Raw genomic sequence first — 20271 nt, forward strand, 5'->3', positions numbered from 1 at the left:
CCAGCCAATGGGAACTGTGGGAAGTGGCATCACTTCCCGCTGCTCCCATTGGCTGGGAACGGCGAACCGCGGCCACAGGGAGCTGAGGGGCTCCATGCCTGCAGATGCTCCAGGTAAACAAAATGACAATGTATTAAATATTCAATTCAATGATTCCATAGAGTTTAAAATCATCAAATTTTGGTGTAGACCCATTTATAAGCCGACCCCCGTTCTTTGATGCGTCACTTTTTTACCAAAAAATTCGGCTTATGAATGAGTATATACGGTAATTACATTATGGTTGCTATTACCAATTGGTTCAGCTATTTTCACCTCTTGGACCAAATCCTGTGTGCCACTTAGGACTAAATCAAGAATTGCCTCTCCCCTTGTGGGACCCAGGACTAGCTGTTCCAAGAAGCTGCCATTAATGGTGTCTAGAAATTTTATCTCTGCATCCCATCTTGAGGTGACATGTTCCCAGTCAGTAGGGGATAGTTGAAATCCCCGATAATTATTTTGTTTTCTGTTTTTGTAGCCTCTCTAATCTCCTGGAGCATTTCACAATCACTGTCATCATCCTGGGCAGGTGATTGGTAGAATATTCCTACTGCTATATCTTACTATTCAAGCATGGAATCCATAGAGATTTTATGGTAAAGTTTAATTTAGATTTTTATGCTATTTGACGCTATGCTTTCTTTCACATATAATGCCATTCCCCCACTAATGAGACCTACTGTCATTCCCATATATTTTGTACTCTGGAATTACCATGCCCCATTGATCATCATCATTCCAACAAGTTTCTGTGATACCTATTATGTCAATATTCTCATTTAATACCAGGCACTCAAGTTCACCAATCTTAGTATTTAGACTTCTTGAATTTGCATACAAGCACTTATAAAATTTGTCAATATTTAGTTGTCTGCCATGTGATCTAATTGAATGGGACTCTTTCATTTGACTGTTTCTCTTTAGTTCCTACCTGTAATCTGTCAGCTTCTATCCTCTCCTCTTTACTAGGATATAGAGTATCCCCTTTAACGAATCCTCCCCTAATGGATATGTCTGTCAGAATTGTGTGCTCTTCCACACCTGTCAGCTTTTCCTCAGCATGTAGTTTAAAAACTCCTCTATGACCTTTTTAATTTTACATGCCAGCAAGCTGGCTTCATTTTGTTTTAGGATGGGCTCCTCCTTTCCCAAAAGGGAATTTCCTTAGTCTCTAAGGTTTAAAGCATCTTATCAAGAAACCTCATCAAATATTTTCATCCAATTTTATTTTATTGGGTAAGTAATACTTAAGGCATGAAAGTGTCTTAAATGCAAATGAGTGTTTTGTGTAATGAATGCAATCATGATGGCCTTATCTAGCCCAGAAGCTTCCACAAGTAATCTTAAATATACTTAATTAAGGAATTAACAACATCTCATGCACCCCACAAACGGGAAAAAGGTATTGCTTTTCTTTCAAGCAACAGCGATGATTCTTACCTATTTTAATGGAGAATATACTGCTTGCACTGAGGCCAATGTTGGATTCTGCAGCATTATTAAATGTCAGGTCTTCTAGACTCTTCCATCCATCAGAGCTGATTGCTTGGAAATGGTTTGTCACCGCCTGACTCACTGCTTTTGAAAAATCATCCCATGATGTCTGTTTGCGGATATTTAAAGAACATATTGTGTTTTCTGTGTCACAATCCTCTGTACCACAGTAGGCTAGTTCTATTTCACTGACTGAAATCCTTAAAGGTACTCTAAGAGCATCTATTAAAAAAAATTAGAGAACCTTAGATCGTTAAAATCACACAAAAAACACAATAAAAGAGCTATTGAAAATAAGGTTAATAATATGAAGTACTTTTACATCTCAATAGCCCTTGGAGACAGACAAGTATTATAACATCTATTATTCAATTAGGGAATATGGAGAAAGAGCATGGTCTGTACCACAATGCAAAACAGTCATAAAACCACTATTAAATTACAGATTATTATACAAAGCATTCAACATCACTACCTTCATTTTATAAGTATCAATAATACACTATTGGTCTACAAGACAAGCTTAAATAATCTTTCATTTTCTCTTTCCAGATTCAAATTCTTACAGATTTAGTCATATGGCTAGTGGTTTCTAACGTTTCATTTTCTAACAGGGAGGAGATTTCATTTGTGGTTATGCATATGTATGTCAATACAATTTTACTATCATTATAGAAAAAGCTAATAATTATTTAGTTGCAGTTACAGGGAAAAATATCCAAGCCAAACATTTTTAATGGGAGTCTGGAAAGCAAAAAATTTGAAACAGATTTCTTTGTGGACATTTTCTTTCATAGGAAAATAAAGACATTACACACTTAAAAATAGACAACCCATTGGAAACATTTTAAGACTGTCACCAGAGAAAAAAATTTAAAAAATAATAAAGGAACAGAGGGTGTGCGCAGTGGGTTACATACACAGCATAACACATTAGAGGAATAATTTTTGGATCTTGCTGTACTCTTAGAACTGGGACAAAATTCCATAATAGCAATAGATTAAGTAGATTAATATCTGTTTATACTATATGCCAGAGGTGGCCAAACCATGAGTCATGAGCCGCATGCAACTCTTTTACAGTTAAACTGCAGCTTTCAGAGCCCCCTATAACTCCGCCCCCCCCCCCCCGCCCTTTTCTGACTACCAGATTGTTTGGAGGAGCTGGGGCTTCTGCCCTGTGGTGGCATGGTGGGGCTAGGAGTTTCTGCACAATAGGGAGAGGGATCTTGGGGCTTCAGCTTGTGGTATGCTGAAGCCCCATACCCCAGAAAGTGTGCCCCACAGGGCTGAAGCCCTGAGACCCTGCCCCTGGCCCTTGCAGGGCAGAAACCCCTAGCTCCACCATCTTGCCACAGGGCTGAAGCGCCAAACCCCATCTCTTGAACTTCTGAAGATTTTTGTATGCAGCTCAGAGGGCCAGTAAGTTTGGCTATCCCTGCTATATGCATCATTAAAGGTCACTCTAGGATTGCAAGCCTCACTCTCCCCCAACTTCATTGGAAAAACAATACATTTCAGCAAATGACCCTGAAATACTGAGGAAGTGCAGCTTCTACTGAGGAGAGAAGCTGGCTGGTTTGGGGAGTAATTCTGCTGTAACAAGACTTTCAATGCTGTTTTGGTTTTGTTTTTATAGTTCAATTGGGGAAAAAATCTGATTGGAGGTCAAACTAATATAAATATGGCAAAAAATGCCAGGGATTTGAAAAAAAATCCATTTTAGGTAGAAGAAAACATAATTTAATCTGCAACATTTTGTTTCAGGGATTTTTAAAAGGCTAGATTCACAAAATGTCTGGTAGGGATGGCGCCACCACTACCACCTGTAACATTTAGCCCAGTGCTTTGGGCACTCTCATCCAGTGACAATTCACAGTCAGCCATAATGACGATGATTAGCTACTGGGCCAGGAAAAGAGAGTGAAAATGACTTTATATCCTGGTAGTTAAGGCATTCTCCTGCAACATGGGAGACCCAAGTCCCTGCTTCAATGACTCTGTTTATACATAGCAGAACAGTTACAACAGGAGAGAATGAGAGAGATCCACACTAGAACCTGGGTCTCCCACATTCCGGTTAAGAGCCCTAAACACTGGGCAAAAAGTTGTAAGCAGGGCACCAGCACCACCTGCTCCTCCCATTTTTGAATGGCATCTAAATTATGAAAAAAATGGTTTTGAGCCAAAACTATTTGGCAAATTTGTATCAAGTTCACTAGTAGTTTTGCAGCTAAAAAACCTGCACTTTTTGGTGAATAAACAATTAGTCTGGAAAAAAAATCATCTAGTTCTACTCCAAATTCAATAACAAACATGTTATTTTGTTTAAACCTGGTAAGGATTTTGCCCAAAGAGTCTTAAAAGAGGAGGATACGAACAATGAAAGGAAGAAAGGTAAGAGTTCTGATGAAAAATAACTACTAAATATTAATTTACCAATTCCAAAGGATTAGGTTTGTTTTCAGACTTGAGCAATTTATTTGATTTTTTTTTAAAGTTGACACATTTTAAGGTACTACTAAAAATCAGAACAAGAGATTACCCTATACCTTCCAACAAGATTTTTTTGTCATTTATTGTAGCAGAATTTTGAGTAATATGTCTGCACTCTTTAAAAACTAAACTGGCTTGGTGGTTGAAAAATGTGAGCAGGGTGAGATTAAGGGTAAACAAACATTGTATTAAATGTTTCTTCTGTGTCCCACAAGACCCTGGCTGCTCAATATTTTAGTGCAGTGCTGTTGGCAAACTATAACTCACTCAAGTTCTCCAGGAGATGTTTGCAGTCATCAGTGGCAACATCATGCAGCGTTCGATCGCACTTATCTTTCCTTTCAGCCTCTAGTCCACCATGGCTACACAAGATTTCTAGGCAGTTCTGGAAAGATGAGAGCTATATTATTTGCAGTTTAACTAAATTAACTTGGGCTAAATACTCAAAAATTGTTTTCTGCCCAAAGCAGGCAGCCCTACAATTAGACATTACACTTCTGATTCAATATGTACACATGTATTTCCAAATATACAGAGAAAGGCAACTAACAGAATTGCTAAACATGAAGCTCCAAAAGGTGTTTCTCACAGAACTGAAGTACAGGTGTCAAATGTTTTGCCTTAGACTTGAAATTCTCAGGCCAAGGTTTTTAAAACAGAGTCCCTAAAGTCAGTATTTTCCAAGCACTGGGAACTCTATAGCTCCCACTGAAGTCAACACTTCTGAAAATCTGGTCACTTATTTAAGAGCCTAACTTAAAGTATCCTGTTTTGAAAATCTTGGTTTCAGTTTTCAGCTTATATTAAAAGGCAAGTTGAAGGTTTAGTAATGATTCACCTACTAGGATATTCAGAAGACATGAGCAACCCACTGAACCTGTGTTTACTTAGCAACAAAAACATTAGCAGGGTAACAAATTCCCATCTATGCTTGGTATGTGAGTGATACACAATAACCCAACAATGATAGTTGCAAATTCACCTTACAAGTCCCTCCTTCAGCAAGTAAATTTGAATTTCTGAAAGAATATCAATAATGCAAACAAATCTTAGTTTGTAACAAAAACAGAATACAAACATTTAGGCACACCAGCCCAAATTTTTAAAGCTATTATAAAGAGAGAAATCTAGCTCAAGTGACCCTGCTGACTGCAGCTGTGACGGTATGGCACAGGGAGAAAGGTGATCCCTCAAGCTGTCTGGTCCCAGGTCATTTAGGGCTTTACAGATAATGATGAACACCTTAAGCTCCACCGGCAAATCAATTGGCAGTTAGTGCAGATCCTGAAGCACCTGTGTCATTTATTTGCTTCTAGCAAGATGCCCCATTCAATAAGAAAGCCACTGCATTCCACACCAGCATCTGTCTCCAAATCATTTTAAGGGGTAGCTTTACACAGAGTGCATTGCAGTGGTTTAATCTTGAGGTAACTGGGCAGAACAGCATGGGGAGGAGGTGACCAGACCTCTGTGGAGAAAGAAGTGGTTCAGGACTATTTAGAAAAGCTGGATGAGCACAGATTCATGGGGCCAGATGTGCTGCATCTGAGAGTGCTAAAGGACTTGGCGGATGTGATTGCAGAGCCATTGGCCATTATCTTTGAAAACTCATGGCGATCGGGGGAGGTCCCGGATGACTGGAAAAAGGCTAATGTAGTGCCCATATTTAAAAAAGGGAAAGAGGAGGATCTGGGGAACTACAGGCCAGTCAGCCTCACCTCAGTCCCTAGAAAACTCATGGAGCAGGTCCTCAAAAAATTCTGAAGCCCTTAGAGGAGAGAAAAGTGATCAGGAACAGTCGGCATGGATTCACCAAGGGCAAGTCATGCCTGACTAACCTAATTGCCTTCTATGAGGAGATAATTGGGTCTGTGGATGAGGGGAAAGCAGTGGATGTGTTATTTCTTGACTTTAGCAAAGTTTTAGATACGGTCTCCCACAGTATTATTGCTGGCAAGTTAAAGAATTATGGGCTGGATGGACAGAAAGCTGGCTAGATCGTCGAGCTCAACGGGTAGTGATCAATGGCTCCATGTCTAGTTGGCAGCCGGTATCAAGCGGAGTGCCCCAAGGGTCGGTCCTGGGGCTGGTTTTGTTCAATATCTTCATTAATGTTCTGGAGGATGGCGTGGACTGCACTCTCAGCAAGTTTGCAGATGACACTAAACTGGGAGGAGTGGTAGATATGCTGGAGGGTAGGAATAGGATACAGAGGGACCTAAACAAATTAGAGGATTGGGCCAAAAGAAACCTGATGAGGTTCAACAAGGACAAGTGCAGAGTCCTGCACTTAGGACAGAAGAATGCCATGCACTGCTACAGACTAGGGATCGAATGGCTCAGCAGCAGTTCTGCAGAAAAGGACCTAGGGGTTACAGTGGACAAGAAGCTGGATATGAGTCAACAGTGTGCCCTTGTTGCCAAGAAGGCTAACAGCATTTGGGGCTGTATAAGTAGGGGCATTGCCAGCAGATCGAGGGACGTGATCATTCCCCTCTATTCGACATTGGTGAGGCCTCATCTGGAGCACTGTGTCCAGTTTTGGGCCCCCCACTGCAAGAAGGATGTGGAAAAATTGGAAAGAGTCCAGTGGAGGGCAACAAAAATGATTAGGAGGCTGGAGCACATGACTTATGAGGAGAGGCTGAGGGAACTGGGATTGTTTAGTCTGCAGAAGAGAAGAATGAGGGGGGATTTGATAGCTGCTTTCAGCTACCTGAAAGGGGGTTCCAAGGAGTATGGATCTAGACTGTTCTCAGTGGTACCAGATGACAGAACAAGGAGCAATGGTCTCAAGTTGCAGCGTGGGAGGTTTAGGTTGGATATTAGGAAAAACTTTTTCCACGAGGAGGGTGGTGAAGCACTAGAATGGGTTACCTAGGGAGGTGATGGAATCTCTTTCTTTGGAGATTTTTAAGATCAGGCTTGACAAGGCCCTGACTGGGATGATTTAGTTGGGAACTGGTCCTGCGCTTTGAGCAGGGGCTTGGACTAGATGACCTCCTGAGGTCCCTTCCAACCCTGATATTCTATTCTATATTCTATGTAATAAAAGTATGGTGAATAGTGGCAAGGTCCTCAGACAAAAAAAAAAAAAAAGGTCACAACCTCTTAGCCAGACTCAGGTGATAAACAGATTTGGCCAAGATTTTTAAAAGCGTAGAGAAATTTTAAGCGCATCCATTTTTGGGTGCCCCATCCAAGATACCTACAGAGGCCTCATTTTCACAGGGCTGGTTCTCAGCCTTCTCTGAGAATCAAGCCTCTTTTATAATGTCTCAGTTTAGGCACTCAATATCACTAGTTGATTTTTAAAATCTTGGGCCCTATTCTCAAAACTATCCTTCCCTATGCCCCTCAATGACATCTCTGTTCCATTCTCTCTTCCAGAAACAAACAGTCTCAGCTTTGAACTGATACAAATCCTACTTCTCATTAAAAAAAAAAAAAATCAATTAACCATTCAGAGTTAGTAGCGTCAAGCTTCTGATGCCAAATGTTGCATTAGTGCCTGGAGTCAAGAAACTGCCCTGCTGACATCAATTAGTCAGGGTGGAGTAGGTCAGATTGGATTTCCCCCTGCAATCATAATAAAACATTTTCCAGCTAACGTACTCATTTCCAATTGAAAAACACGCACAAAGCACAGATACTTAAAAAAAAAAAATCAATATTCCATGGATAGTTGGAGATTGTATTTGCAAAATTAAAATAATTTTCATTTAACTATGAACAGTTACATTTACAATTAAGGATGTCATTAACTTGACATGTCTATATTAAATAGACACAATTAATTGAAAAATAATTTAATTGCTACAATAGTTATAACAACATACAGACAGACCTTAAAGCCTTTTGATGCTGCTATATGGGCAGCAGTCCAACCCTCTTTGTCAGCATGGTTGATGAGATCTGCAGAAACAACAGGTCTTGCTTTACTGGGATAGCTGTCTTCTCTGCATTCCAAGTCAAAGAAGCCTGAATTAGGCTGTGCATCATTCATAAAGTTTCCATTGTCTGTTTCTCCATAGTACATAAGGAGCTTGAGGCTGTCAACATTACCAGAATCCACAGCTGCATGAATTGGTGTCCAGCCATCCTAAAGACACAAAAATGAAAAGCACAACCCCACCACACACGGAGAAAAGTGGTTAGTTACAGAATTTATATTACTAATTGCTTTCTATCAAACATGCTGTCTGTAAAGCTTTTAAGCATCCAACAATGGCTGGCTATAAACAAATGTCACAGTTTTGTATGAGACAGCCCATCTGTTGTGCTTTATACAAAAGTATGTGTGTGAGATGCCTGGTGTGAAATGAAAAAGGTGGGTTACAGTCCCATAATACCTGCTTGGAAAAAGACATTTATTGAGCCACCACAGGTTGTAAGGGTCCACCGAAAACATGCCAAGTGGAGGTCAAACTGAATTAAAGCAACCCTCTGCCAGGGATGTCTTGGGTTGAAACTGCGAGCTAATGTAACATTGTAACTGGACCTTTGTCAGATTTTTTATTTACTATTCTGTACAATTTTATATAGCACTTTTCTCCTCTCTGGCTATGCACAATGTTAGCTTCTCTCTGCATTAGCACAACAAAGCCAATGCAGCTGCTCTTGGAAGAATTTTCAATCCTTAATCAGGGCCGGCTCTGGCTTTTTTTCTGTCCCAAGCAAAAAAACCTGCGGGCCAGCCGGAGCAGTGGGGGAGGGGGAGGGGAGACAAACAAACCTGCGGTCGGCCGGAGCAGCAAAGGGGAAAACAAACAAACAAAACCTGCGGGACGGACAGAGTGCGGGTGCAGGGGGACTCCCTGCCCTGCAGATGTGTCCTGGGCAGCAGGGGACAGAGAGATGAAGGGGGACAGCCAGGGCTTCCTTCAGTGGAGCGCTCGCCACGCCGCCTGTGAGGAGGACTCCACGCCGCTCCTGTCGGCGGGCAGAGAAGGACGCGGGCTGCCCTGCTGGGCTTGCTACAGACCTGGCACCGCCCCCAGAAGGGCACTCCCCTCCTCTGCGCTGCTGCCCCCTACAGGGTGGCTAGGGCAGCAAAGCAAAAAGAAAAAACCTGCGGGGGCGGCCGAATCGGCGAAGCAAAAAAAAAAAAAAAAAGAGAGAGAGATATTGGCTGGAATGCCGCCCCTTGGAATCTGCCGCCCCAAGCACGAGCTTGCTCAGCTGGTGCCTGGAGCCAGCCCTGTCCTTAATTCTCCTTTGATGTCCTTAATTTAAAAGGCCACAGTCTGAACTTGTCTCTCCTACTTATTTTCTTCTAAATTATCACTACATTTGAGCTGACCAAAGAAGCTTCTTTCCATTGTAAGTGACAAAAAGATTCTCAGCATATGGTGGTGCTGGAACAGTTTTTGGAGTGGGGGTACTGAGATGCATCCCTCTTGTCCCCTTCTGCGACCCCCACCCCCTAGAGCTGGGGCCGGAAGCACGCCCTTGGCTCTGGGAGCGGGGAGGCGAACAGGAGTAAGGCAGTGGAGGCTTGGGCCACAGCTATGGGCGGGTGCAGAGTCCCGGGCATGGGGCTGGCAGCCGGGACTCCGCATGCAGGGCGGATGGCCAGGACCCTGGGGCCAGTGGCTGGGACCCTGGGGCTGGCGGGGGAACCCCTGGGCGCAGAGTCAGCAGCCGGGCGGGACCCTGGGCTGGCAACTGGGACTCTAGGGCAGGCAGCAGAGCCCCCAGGCATGGGGCGGGCTGCTGGGATCCAGCATGCAGGGCCAGCGGCCAGGATCCTGGGACTGGCAGTGGAGCCCCTGGGACCCCAGTGGGACCCCACATGTAAGCTGGTGGCTGGGACCGTGGGGCTGGCTGTAGAGCCCCCGGGTGTGGGGCTGGCGGCAAGGACCCTGGGGCTGGCAGTGGAGCCTCTAGGGTCCCAGCGGCTGGGACCTCATATATGGCATAGAGGCTGGGACCCTGAGGCTGGCAGCAGAGCCCCCAGGGACAGCAGCCAAGCAGGACCCCAGGCCAGAAGCAGACTCTCTGGGCCGCAGGGGGCCGGCAGCCAGCACTCAGGGTGGCAGAGGCGTGGGGCCAGCAGCCAGGATACCAGGCGCAAAATCTGGGGGTACTGCAGCACTCTCCGAGTCCTACTTCCTGCACCTTTGTCAGCATATATGTATGGTTTGAGTTTTGCAATCTCCTTAGTTTGGAAAAATCAACACACACGTTCATACAACTCGACACTGTGGGTACGTCCATACTTACGGCCGGGTCGATGGGTAGCGTTCGACTTCTCGGAGTTCAAACTATGGCATCTAATCTAGACGCGATAGTTCGAACTCCGAACGCACTCCCGTCAACTCCGGAACTCCACCACCGCGAACGGCGGTGGCGGAGTTGACGGGGGAGCCGCGGACTTCGATCCCGCGGCGTCTGGACAGGTAAGAAGTTCGAACTAAGGTAGTTCAACTTCAGCTACGCTATTCGCTACACCCTAGTGTAGACCAGGCCTGTAATATTGGTTCCACCCTTCATCATTTTGCTACTACATTTTCTACTCTTAGGAAAGATTTTTTTAAATTTCAGGGATGCTTGATGGTTTGGATTTTACTTTCAAAGAGATCCACTTAGAAAATGCATGCCCTAGTGAGAGAAATGTCTTGCAGTAGATTGTTTTTCCAATTTTAAAAAATGAAACTATTTAAGGTATTCACAGATCTTGACCTCAAAAACTAAATTTTAAAGTCATTTATTGGTCATCTGCAGCCAGCACTCCACAATGAGAGTTGGGAGAAAGGTACAAGGAACATTTCCCCTGTATTACCCAGCAGAGCAGAGCACAATGGCAGTGCTCACACTCCTTTAACAGCAAAGACTGATTCAGGATTCTTCCTCTGTCTATGATATCTTCCTCAAAGCTGGTAGGAAAGGATGGATTCATGGACCTGGCCTCCTGACACAAGACAGGGAGTATGTTCCTATGTGGGGGAAAAGCACGCTGTGCCTTCTCCAAAGGTAGTGCAGTGGCTAGACTTCTGTGGCAGTGGGGAGCACTCTGGAGCCACTGGGAAAAAATGTGGAAGTGTCTCAATAACAAAGGCATTTAAGTCCCAATAACTGAATTTCAATGGGACTTAAGTGCTTTTGAAAAATGTATCCATTGTACCTCCCTAGGTCTTCTTCTCAGGGTGATGCACTTCTGTAGCACCACCTTCCATAAGGTGTGGCTTAATATTACAACAAAGAAGCAATCAGTAAGTGGCAATTTCTGTAATGTCTTGGTATAAAAAGTCAACTTATCAACCAGACAAGAACTTTTCAATAATGTTTTCTATATCCTCTTTTCCTCTAATTTCAAAATGAATTCAGGTTATTTTCCACACAAAAATCAGCCCCTTTTAACCTAATTAACATGCAGTATGTATTTAAAAGGCTACAATACATACAAAATATCTTTCATACAATATTTCTGGAGAGTCTAAAACTCACAACATTCAGGGATAAAAAGTCTCAATATTATGTGTACTTGTCAAATGTTTAACCAATAGCCCTGAAGTATGTGAATAAGGGAATGCCTAACCTTTAAATTTGAAGACACTCACCTACTCTCTCCCCATCCACACCACACACATACATTTTGTTTTATCCTTCTCACTCTCCCTTTGTGACAAATGTCTAAGAATTTCTTTCACAATCCTTGCTGAAGAATGTTTTCTTCAAGGATAACATTGATCTGCAATTAGACAAGATGTCCCAGAGCTATAGAGGTATCGGGGCTACCACATATCCCTACCTCATTCATGACTGCCACCAGGAGAAGCAAGGCTACAACAACATAAGAACATCAGAACATAAGAACGGCCGTACCGGGTCAGACCAAAGGTCCATCTAGCCCAGTATCTGTCTACCGACAGTGGCCAATGCCAGGTGCCCCAGAGGGAGTGAACCTAACAGGCAATGATCAAGTGATCTCTCTCCTGCCATCCATCTCCATCCTCTGACAAACAGAAGCTAGGGACACCATTCCTTACCCATCCTGGCTAATAGCCATTTATGGACTTAACCACCATGAATTTATCCAGTTCTCTTTTAAACGCTGTTATAGTCCTAGCCTTCACAACCTTCTCAGGTAAGGAGTGCCACAAGTTGACTGTGCGCTGCGTGAAGAACTTCCTTTTATTTGTTTTAAACCTGCTGCCTATTAATTTCATTTGGTGACCCCTAGTTCTTGTATTATGGGAATAAGTAAATAACTTTTCCTTATCCACCTTCTCCACATCACTCATATACCTCTATCATAACCCCCCTTAGTCTCCTCTTTTCCAAGCTGAAGAGTCCTAGCCTCTTTAATCTTTCCTCATATGGGACCCTCTCCAAACCCCTAATCATTTTAGTTGCCCTTTTCTGAACCTTTTCTAGTGCCAGTATATCTTTTTTGAGATGAGGAGACCACATCTGTACGCAGTATTCAAGATGTGGGTGTACCATTGATTTATATAAGGGCAATAATATATTCTCAGTCTTATTCTCTATCCCCTTTTTAATGATTCCTAACATCCTGTTTGCTTTTTTGACTGCCTCTGCACACTGCGTGGACATCTTCAGAGAACTATCCACGATGACTCCAAGACAACAACACTGCATACCATGAGAGTTGACAGTGAAGCAGATCGATTCTACCTCTGCTGTCCTACACAGGAACATGGTATACAAAATGTTGCATTTTAAAACTGAGGCTGAGAGGAAAGCTAAGTGATTTATAAGTTTTTAGGGAAACTTGCATCCGAAGAAGTGGGTATTCACCCACGAAAGCTCATGCTGCAAAACGTCTGTTAGTCTATAAGGTGCCACAGGATTCTTTGCTGCTTCTACAGAACCAGACTAACACGGCTACCCCTCTGATAGGGAAACTATGCAACCTAAACAAATAGAAAACATTTTACAATGAGACACAGCAATATTAAAATCAAAGCTTTTTACTAATTCCAAAACACACTGAATATTACATCATTAAAGAGTTAAAAATTACAGTGCAAGGAATTCTGATTTTTGCAGCTGTGCAGTTCACACTGTGATTTTAGAAATTCTTTTAACTTACACTGGTTTTTACACTTCGATCTGCTCCAGCTTCAAGCAAAAGTTTGATACATTCATTATTTCCATTTCCACAGGCTAGGTACAAAGGCGTCTGTCCTCTTTCAGCAGCATGGTTAACGTCAGCCTGATGCATAATTAATAATTCTGCACACCTATGAATGGAAACATCAGGTGACAACACAATAAAAGATTCTTGTACTTGACTTTTTAAATGCCATGTGACATTACATGCATATTTAAAAAACATATTTAAATGTTGTATTGATGTATATATTAGCATAGACTAATTAAGTTAAATTAATCACATCAATCCTAAATTATTGTAGGTATATTAAAGTTCTGTTTAAAACTGGCAAGACTGAAAAACTGTATTTTACAAGAGCTGACAAAAACTTTTTAGTTGACAGCTGTTTGAATAAAAGACTTCAAGTGTGAGTAACAAAGGAATGTTTTTTTCCTGATCACTGACATCAGAGTTCTCTCTCTCTCTAAATATTTGGCAATCCCTCTATTACTCTCACTGCAGTTATGTTTGTAGTTCTACAAAGCAGCAAATACTGAAAACACAAACTTGTTGTGAAGCTTTACAATATTTTCATTAGAAAACAGCATCTAAAGCATCAAACAGAACTGTAGAGATGTCTCCTATCCATGAAACGTAACAGCTGTGAAAGATTGCTTTTCAGGTGACTAAAGATTTGTTCACAAAAGCCATACACACTCTTGCCTCCTCATAACAACATACTTTTATTCAATATTTAAATTGCTGTAGCTTTCACAGGCCCAGTTGAGGACTGGAGTCCCACAGTGATAAGTGCTGTGCAAACACACAATCTCTGACCAAAGACAAGCAACATGAGGATGGAGGAGGACACAATTATGTGTGTATATTTGTGTATATAATTTGTATACAGTATGCACTTTCCCCCCCTTGCAATTATAAATAGACATATTCCCAAATGTCCCTCTACCCAGCTGTCATTCATTGGCTTATTTCATAAGGGCACTGCAGTACAGCTGGGTCTTGATGAGAGGGTTTTATGGATTAGTTCAGGGAACATGTTCCATGTGTCAGAGGTGCATGAAAGTACACATGGAGATGCAAGAGAGTGCAGCTGACAGGAAGACAGAGCAGGCTGGAATCTTTGACTAGCAGGTAAAGTTGAAAGTGACAGAATAAAATTAAAGAAAAGACAAGAGGAGTACTCAGATTAAGTTATAGGTGCAGCAGGCCTGTATAACTAGGGTCTCCACTCATGGAGCCATTGATTACATCAGAATCTCAGCTTTCATCTAAAAAATGAAGATTCTAGCCATAATGGTTGTAAAGAAATGTGTGAACTGCCCCATTCATCTCAATGAGGCTGTACAAAACAAAAAAAGCTTCGAGGGAACCCAACTAACATCACCTCCACTGCGGTCTGAGGAGAAGAGTGATGTTAGTGAGAAGAGAAGACCTGCTGCCACTTCCATCTTTCAGCTACTCCCAATGAGGGGAGGTACTGCTGGCCTTCCTGGGAGACGGGGATGCCCAGGCCACTACCTCTCTGGAACAGTAGGGAGAGGGCCCCATGCTGTGGTTGACTAGCACCCTGAATTGCTTTAATCTTACCCTGAGGGGCAAAGTTGTGCGAAGAGTCTTACAAGGTGAAGACAAGAAGCTGAACCTGATGCAGTGAAACAGGAGGAGTTATTGGAAGGATTCAAAGAGGTGCCTAATTTGCTCTAAATGATAGACAAGAATTACAATCTTAGCAACTGTGTTAATGGATACAAGGGACATGGTGTTTGGGAGGCCAGAGAGGAGGTGATTACAGTAATCAAGATGGGAGGATGATGCCAGCCTGGATGAAAGTTTTGGCTGTCTCTACAGCAATGAAAGGATGAATCTTCAAAATGTTATGGAGGAAGCAGCTGCAGGAATTGGACACAGCCTGAATATGTCTGGCAAGGAAGGAGACCAGTTAAAGGTGACAGGCTGGATCAACAAGAGGGATGGTGGAATGGATTAAAGGGATGTAGTGAGGTTATAAACTTGGTCCAACATTTAGATTGCATACTATCAGCCTTTTATAAAAACCTAAAACCATCAGAAATGCTTCCATCATTCATTAAAACATTACAGCAGATTTTTTTTAAAACAAACATTCTTCTGCAGTGTTTGCAAGCCAACACTGGAGCACTGTCTTAGAACCAGCTTTAATAATCTTAAATGTTACCAAGCTGATAAAAAACTAAAAAGTTTTCATTGGAAAAAACAAGTCACCTTCTTGTAACTATTGTTCATTAAGATGTGTTGCATATGTCCATTGCAACTGTAGGTGTGTGCGTGTCCCGTGCACCAGTGCTAGAGTGTTTTCCCCAGTGCAAGGGTTCTCTAACTTTTTTTTGATGGGCCTCCCATTTGAAAATGTTTCAGGCTGTGATGACCCGAAAAAACACACACACATGCCACCCTTACTTCTATGGGCTGCTGCTAGTGGAGGCGCTGCCCTCACAGGTGGGCACCTGACCAGTAGCCACCACACTCCAGCTGCCAGCTCTAGAGGCAGCCAGGAATTAAGGATGGCAATATAGTGACAGTTCCCCCCGCCCCAGAATAGCCTTGCAACCCCCTTCTGGGTCTTAACCCCCAGTTTGAAAAACACTTCCCTAGCTGTACCCCTAACGGCCCTGCCCACACTTGAGCTCCTCGTGCTCCAAACCAAGGGAAAAAGACAGGAGGAGCTTTGCCTCTCCATCAGTCCCTTCGCACCAGAAGCTAATGGTAGTCTCCGATGCCCTGGGGGGAGAGGACAGGTGGTATAGTGGACATATGCAACACATCTCAAAGAACAATGGTTACGAGATGCTGAGTAACCGTTTCTTCTTCAAGTGCTTGTATATGTCCATCACACTGTAGGTGACCCCCAAGCTCTTATCCCAGACCGTGGGGCTTGGATTCTCATTAGAAAAAGAAACTGTGGGACCTACATTTGCATTTTCCCTTGATGCAGCAGTCAGTGCATAATGTCTGGTGAATGTATGAACTGAAGACCACACAGTTGCCCTGCAGATGTCCATAATAGGGATATGTGCCACAAATGCTGTTGAGGCTGAATGTGCTCTAGTTGAGTGTGCAGTCAGCCTGTCAGGGAGTGCTATCCCTTTGGAAGCATAAGAGTGCTGCACCTGGTGATCTGTTTCAACAGTCTCTGTGTTGTAACTGGTCGTCTTCTCTCACATGCTCTGGATTTGAAACAAAAAGCTAGGAAGAAACATGGAAGGGCTGTGTCCCATCCACGGTCCCGTCCACGGTGTGCAGCCTTTGCTCATACCTGTGAACATGATTCATATGAAAATCAGATACTACCTTTGAGATGCTCTTAGGGTGTGGCCTAAGCTGAACCTTGTCCTTGTGGAAAATGGCGCATGGTGGATCAGAAGCCATAACAACATAAGAATGACCATACTGGTTCAGACCAGAAGTCCATCTAGCCCAGTATCTTGTCTTCCTACAGTGGCCAATGCCATGCCCCAGAAGGAATGTACAGAACAGGCAATCATCAAGTGACCCAACCCCTATCACCCATTTCCAGCTTCTGGCAAACAGAGGCTAGGGACACCATCCCTGGCTAATAGCCATTGATGGAGCTATCCTCCATGAATTTATCCAGTTCTTTTTTGAACCCTGTTATAGTCTTGGCCTTCACAACATGCTCTGGCAAACAGTTCCACAGGTTGACTGTGCGTTGTGTGAAGAAATACTTCCTTTTGTTTGTTTTAAACCTGCTGCCTATTAATTTCATTTGGTGACCCCTAGTTCTTGTGTTACAAGAAGGAGTAAACAACACTTCCTTATTTACTTTCTCCACACCCGTCATTATTTTATAGACTTCTATCATATCCATCCTTAGTAATCTCTTTTCCAAGCTGAAAAGTCCCAATCTTATTAATCTCTCCTCATACAGAAGCTGTTCTATACCCCTAATCATTTTTGTTGCCCTTTTCTGAACCTTTTCCAATTCCAATATATCTTTTCCGAGATGGGGCAACCACATCTGCATGCAATATTCAAGATGTGGGTGTACCATGGATTTATATAGAGGCATTATGGTATTTCCTGTCTTATTATCTATCCATTTCTTACTGATTCCCAACTTTCTGTTAGCTTTTTTGACTGCTGCTGCACATTGAGTTGATGTTTTCAGAAAACTATCCACAATGATTCCAAGATCTCTCGAGTGGTAACAGCTAATTTAGACCCCTTATTTTATATGTATAGTTGGAATTATGTTTTTCAATCTGCATTATCTTGCATTTATCAACACTGATTTTCATCTGTCATTTTGCTGTCCAGTCACCCAGTTTTGTGAGATCCCTCTGTAGCTCTTCGCAGTCTGCTTTGGACTTAATTATCTTGAGTACTTCTGCATCCCCTGCAAATTTTGCCACCTCCCTGTTTACCCCTTTTTCCAGATTGTTTATGAATATGTTGAATAGTATTGGTTTCAGTACAGACCCCTGGGGGACACCACTATTTACCTGTCTCCATTCTGAAAACTGACAATTTATTCCTACCCTTTGTTTCCTATCTTTTAACCAGTTACGAAACCATGAGAGAATCTTCCCTCTTATCCCATGACAGCTTACATTGCTTACGAGCCTTACCAAAGGCTTTTTGAAAATCTAAGTACACTATATCCACTGGATCCCCCTTGTCCACATGCTTGTTGACCCTCTCAAAGAATTCTAGTAGACTGGCGAAGCATGATTTCTCTTTACAAAAGCCATGTTGACTCTTTCCCAAACAAATCGTGTTCATCTTTGTGTCTGACAATTCTGTTCTTTACTATAGTTTCAACCAGTTTGCCTGGTACTGAAGTCAGGCTTACTGGCCTGTAATTGCTGGGATCACCTCTGGAGCCCTTTTTAAAAATTGGTGTCACATTAGCTATCCCCCAGTCATTTGGTACAGAAGCGGATTTAAATGATAGGTTACAGTCTACAGTTAGTAGTTCTATAATTTCACATTTGAGTTCCTTCAGAACTCTTGGGTGAATACCATCTGGTCCTGTTGACTTATTGCTGTTTAATTTTTCAATTTGTTCCAAAACCTCCCCTAATGACACCTCAATCTAGGACAGTTCCTCAAATTCATCATCTAAAAAGAATGGCTCAGGTTTGGGAATTTCCCTCACATCCTCAGCCATGAAGACTGATGCAAATAATTTATTTAGTTTCTCTGCAATGGCCTTATCATCCTTGAGTGCTCCTTTAGCATCTTGATCATCCAGTGGCCCCACTGATTGTTTAGCAGGTTTCCTGTTTCTGATGTACTTAAAAAAAATTGCTATTACTTTTTGAGTCTTTGGCTAGCTGTTCTTCAAATTCTTTTTTAGCCTTCCTAATCGTATTTTTACACTTCACCTGCTAGAGTTTATGCTCCTTTCTATTTTTCTCACTAGGATTTAACGTCCACTTTTTAAAGGATGCCTTTTTGCCTCTCACAGCTTCTTTTACTATGTTGTTTAGACACAGTGGCACTTTTTTTGGTTCTCTTACTATTGTTATGAATTTTGGGGTATACATTTAAGTTGAGCCTCTATTATGGTGTATTTAAAAATGTTTCTATGCAGCTTGCAGGGATTTCACTTTTGGCACTGTACCTTTTAATTTCTGTTTAACTAAATTCCTCATTTTTGTGTAGTCCCCCTTTCTGAAATTAAATGCTACTGTGGTGGGCTGCTGTGGTGTTTTCCACGCCACCAGGATGTTAAATTTAATTATATTATGGTCATTATTATGAAGTGGTCCAGCTATATTCACCACTTGGACTAGATCCTGTGCTCCACTGGCTGTACTCTTCTCAATTATACTGACAGGTCATTTCTACACTGCAATTAGGATCAATTAGTAAACTGGGCTCATTTAAACCACATGCATTTGAATACAGCCAAAAGCAAGGTCATGCATCTACAAACAAAGAAGGTATATCAAATTTACAGCATGAGGGAGTATATTCTGGAATGCAGTGGCTCTGTGAGGAACATAGGGGTCATGGAGGATACCCAGCTGAAACTAAGCTCCCAATGTGATGTGGTAGCTAAGAGAGCTAATTTGATCCTTGGCTATAAAAGAAGAGGAATATCAAGTTGGAGTAGGAAGGTGATATTAACTCTGTATACAGTATTAGTAAGACCATTACTAGAATATTGTTTCCAGTTCTGACTGGAAAAGGCTCAGGAAAGAGCTAAAAGAATGATTTGACAACAGTAAAAAACCAAACAAAAACAAAAACAGTTACTTACCTGTACTGCCACAGTTCTTCAAGACATGGGTGTCGACATGTATTCCACTTGACTGTGTGTGCTCCCAGCTCACTGGGATACTGTCCTTGTTAGCAGAGTTAAATTGACTGTTTGTCCAAAGCAGATGGGCTGGCTGGTTGGAAGTAGGCCTTTTCCTTTGAGATTAATGTCTCTTCCTGGACAAGTCCTGTGGTCTAGCTGGATAAGCCAACTGCCAAAAATAATGCTGGGAATAGAGTCAGTATTGTTGCTGCTGTTGTTGTTGACCCCCACGGTGACACCTCCTTATCACTGGGGTATAAACTTTCACTGAATGTAAAGTAGTTCAAGAGTCTTTAAAAAAAATTATGTCTCATCAATTTTCTCTGAAAATAAAAATTTACCATCAAATGGTAAGTCTTCTATACTTTGCTGGACCTCAAGGCCTATGCCAGAATTCTGTAACTGCAAAGCTCTTCTCATTGTTACAGGTGAGATCATAATCCTAGAGGAGGTGTCTGCTACATCCAGTGCTGATTGTAATGACATCCTGGCCACTAATCAGCCCACTGCAATGAAAGCTTGAATCTCTCTTGGAGGATTCTGGCAGCTTATCTGAAAATTCTGTCATATTCACAATTCACAAAATCATATTTTGACAATAGAACCTGCTGAATGGCAATGCACATTAGTAAAGATGAGGTTGAATACATTTTTCTTCCCATTAAATCCAATTTTAAGACACTATGTCTTTCAGTTCCAGCTTAAATCAGTGGGCTTCCCTATGGGTAGTAAGGAAGCTGGGATATGCCACAAAGTCTTTGCAGGTTCAAAAAGTCCTTCATTTATAGGGAGAGCTGCCCTCCCTGGAGCTGAAGACTGGAGCACACCTACTGGTTAATGGGTATTCTCC

General features: G+C 42.3%; 1 protein-coding gene across 1 annotated transcript in view; it reads right to left on the reverse strand.

Moving 5' to 3' along the window:
• The window catches only part of CTTNBP2 (cortactin binding protein 2), a 184206-nt gene that overhangs the window by 61001 nt on the left and 102934 nt on the right, over positions 1–20271 (reverse strand). Inside the window, 4 exon segments of the mRNA XM_039508739.1 lie at positions 1483–1758; positions 4300–4417; positions 7880–8134; positions 13091–13241. Of these exon segments, the coding sequence (XP_039364673.1) occupies positions 1483–1758; positions 4300–4417; positions 7880–8134; positions 13091–13241 (800 nt within the window).

Source organism: Mauremys reevesii, linkage group 1 (genome assembly GCF_016161935.1).
Source record: "Mauremys reevesii isolate NIE-2019 linkage group 1, ASM1616193v1, whole genome shotgun sequence".
Classification (NCBI taxonomy): Eukaryota; Metazoa; Chordata; order Testudines; family Geoemydidae; genus Mauremys; species Mauremys reevesii.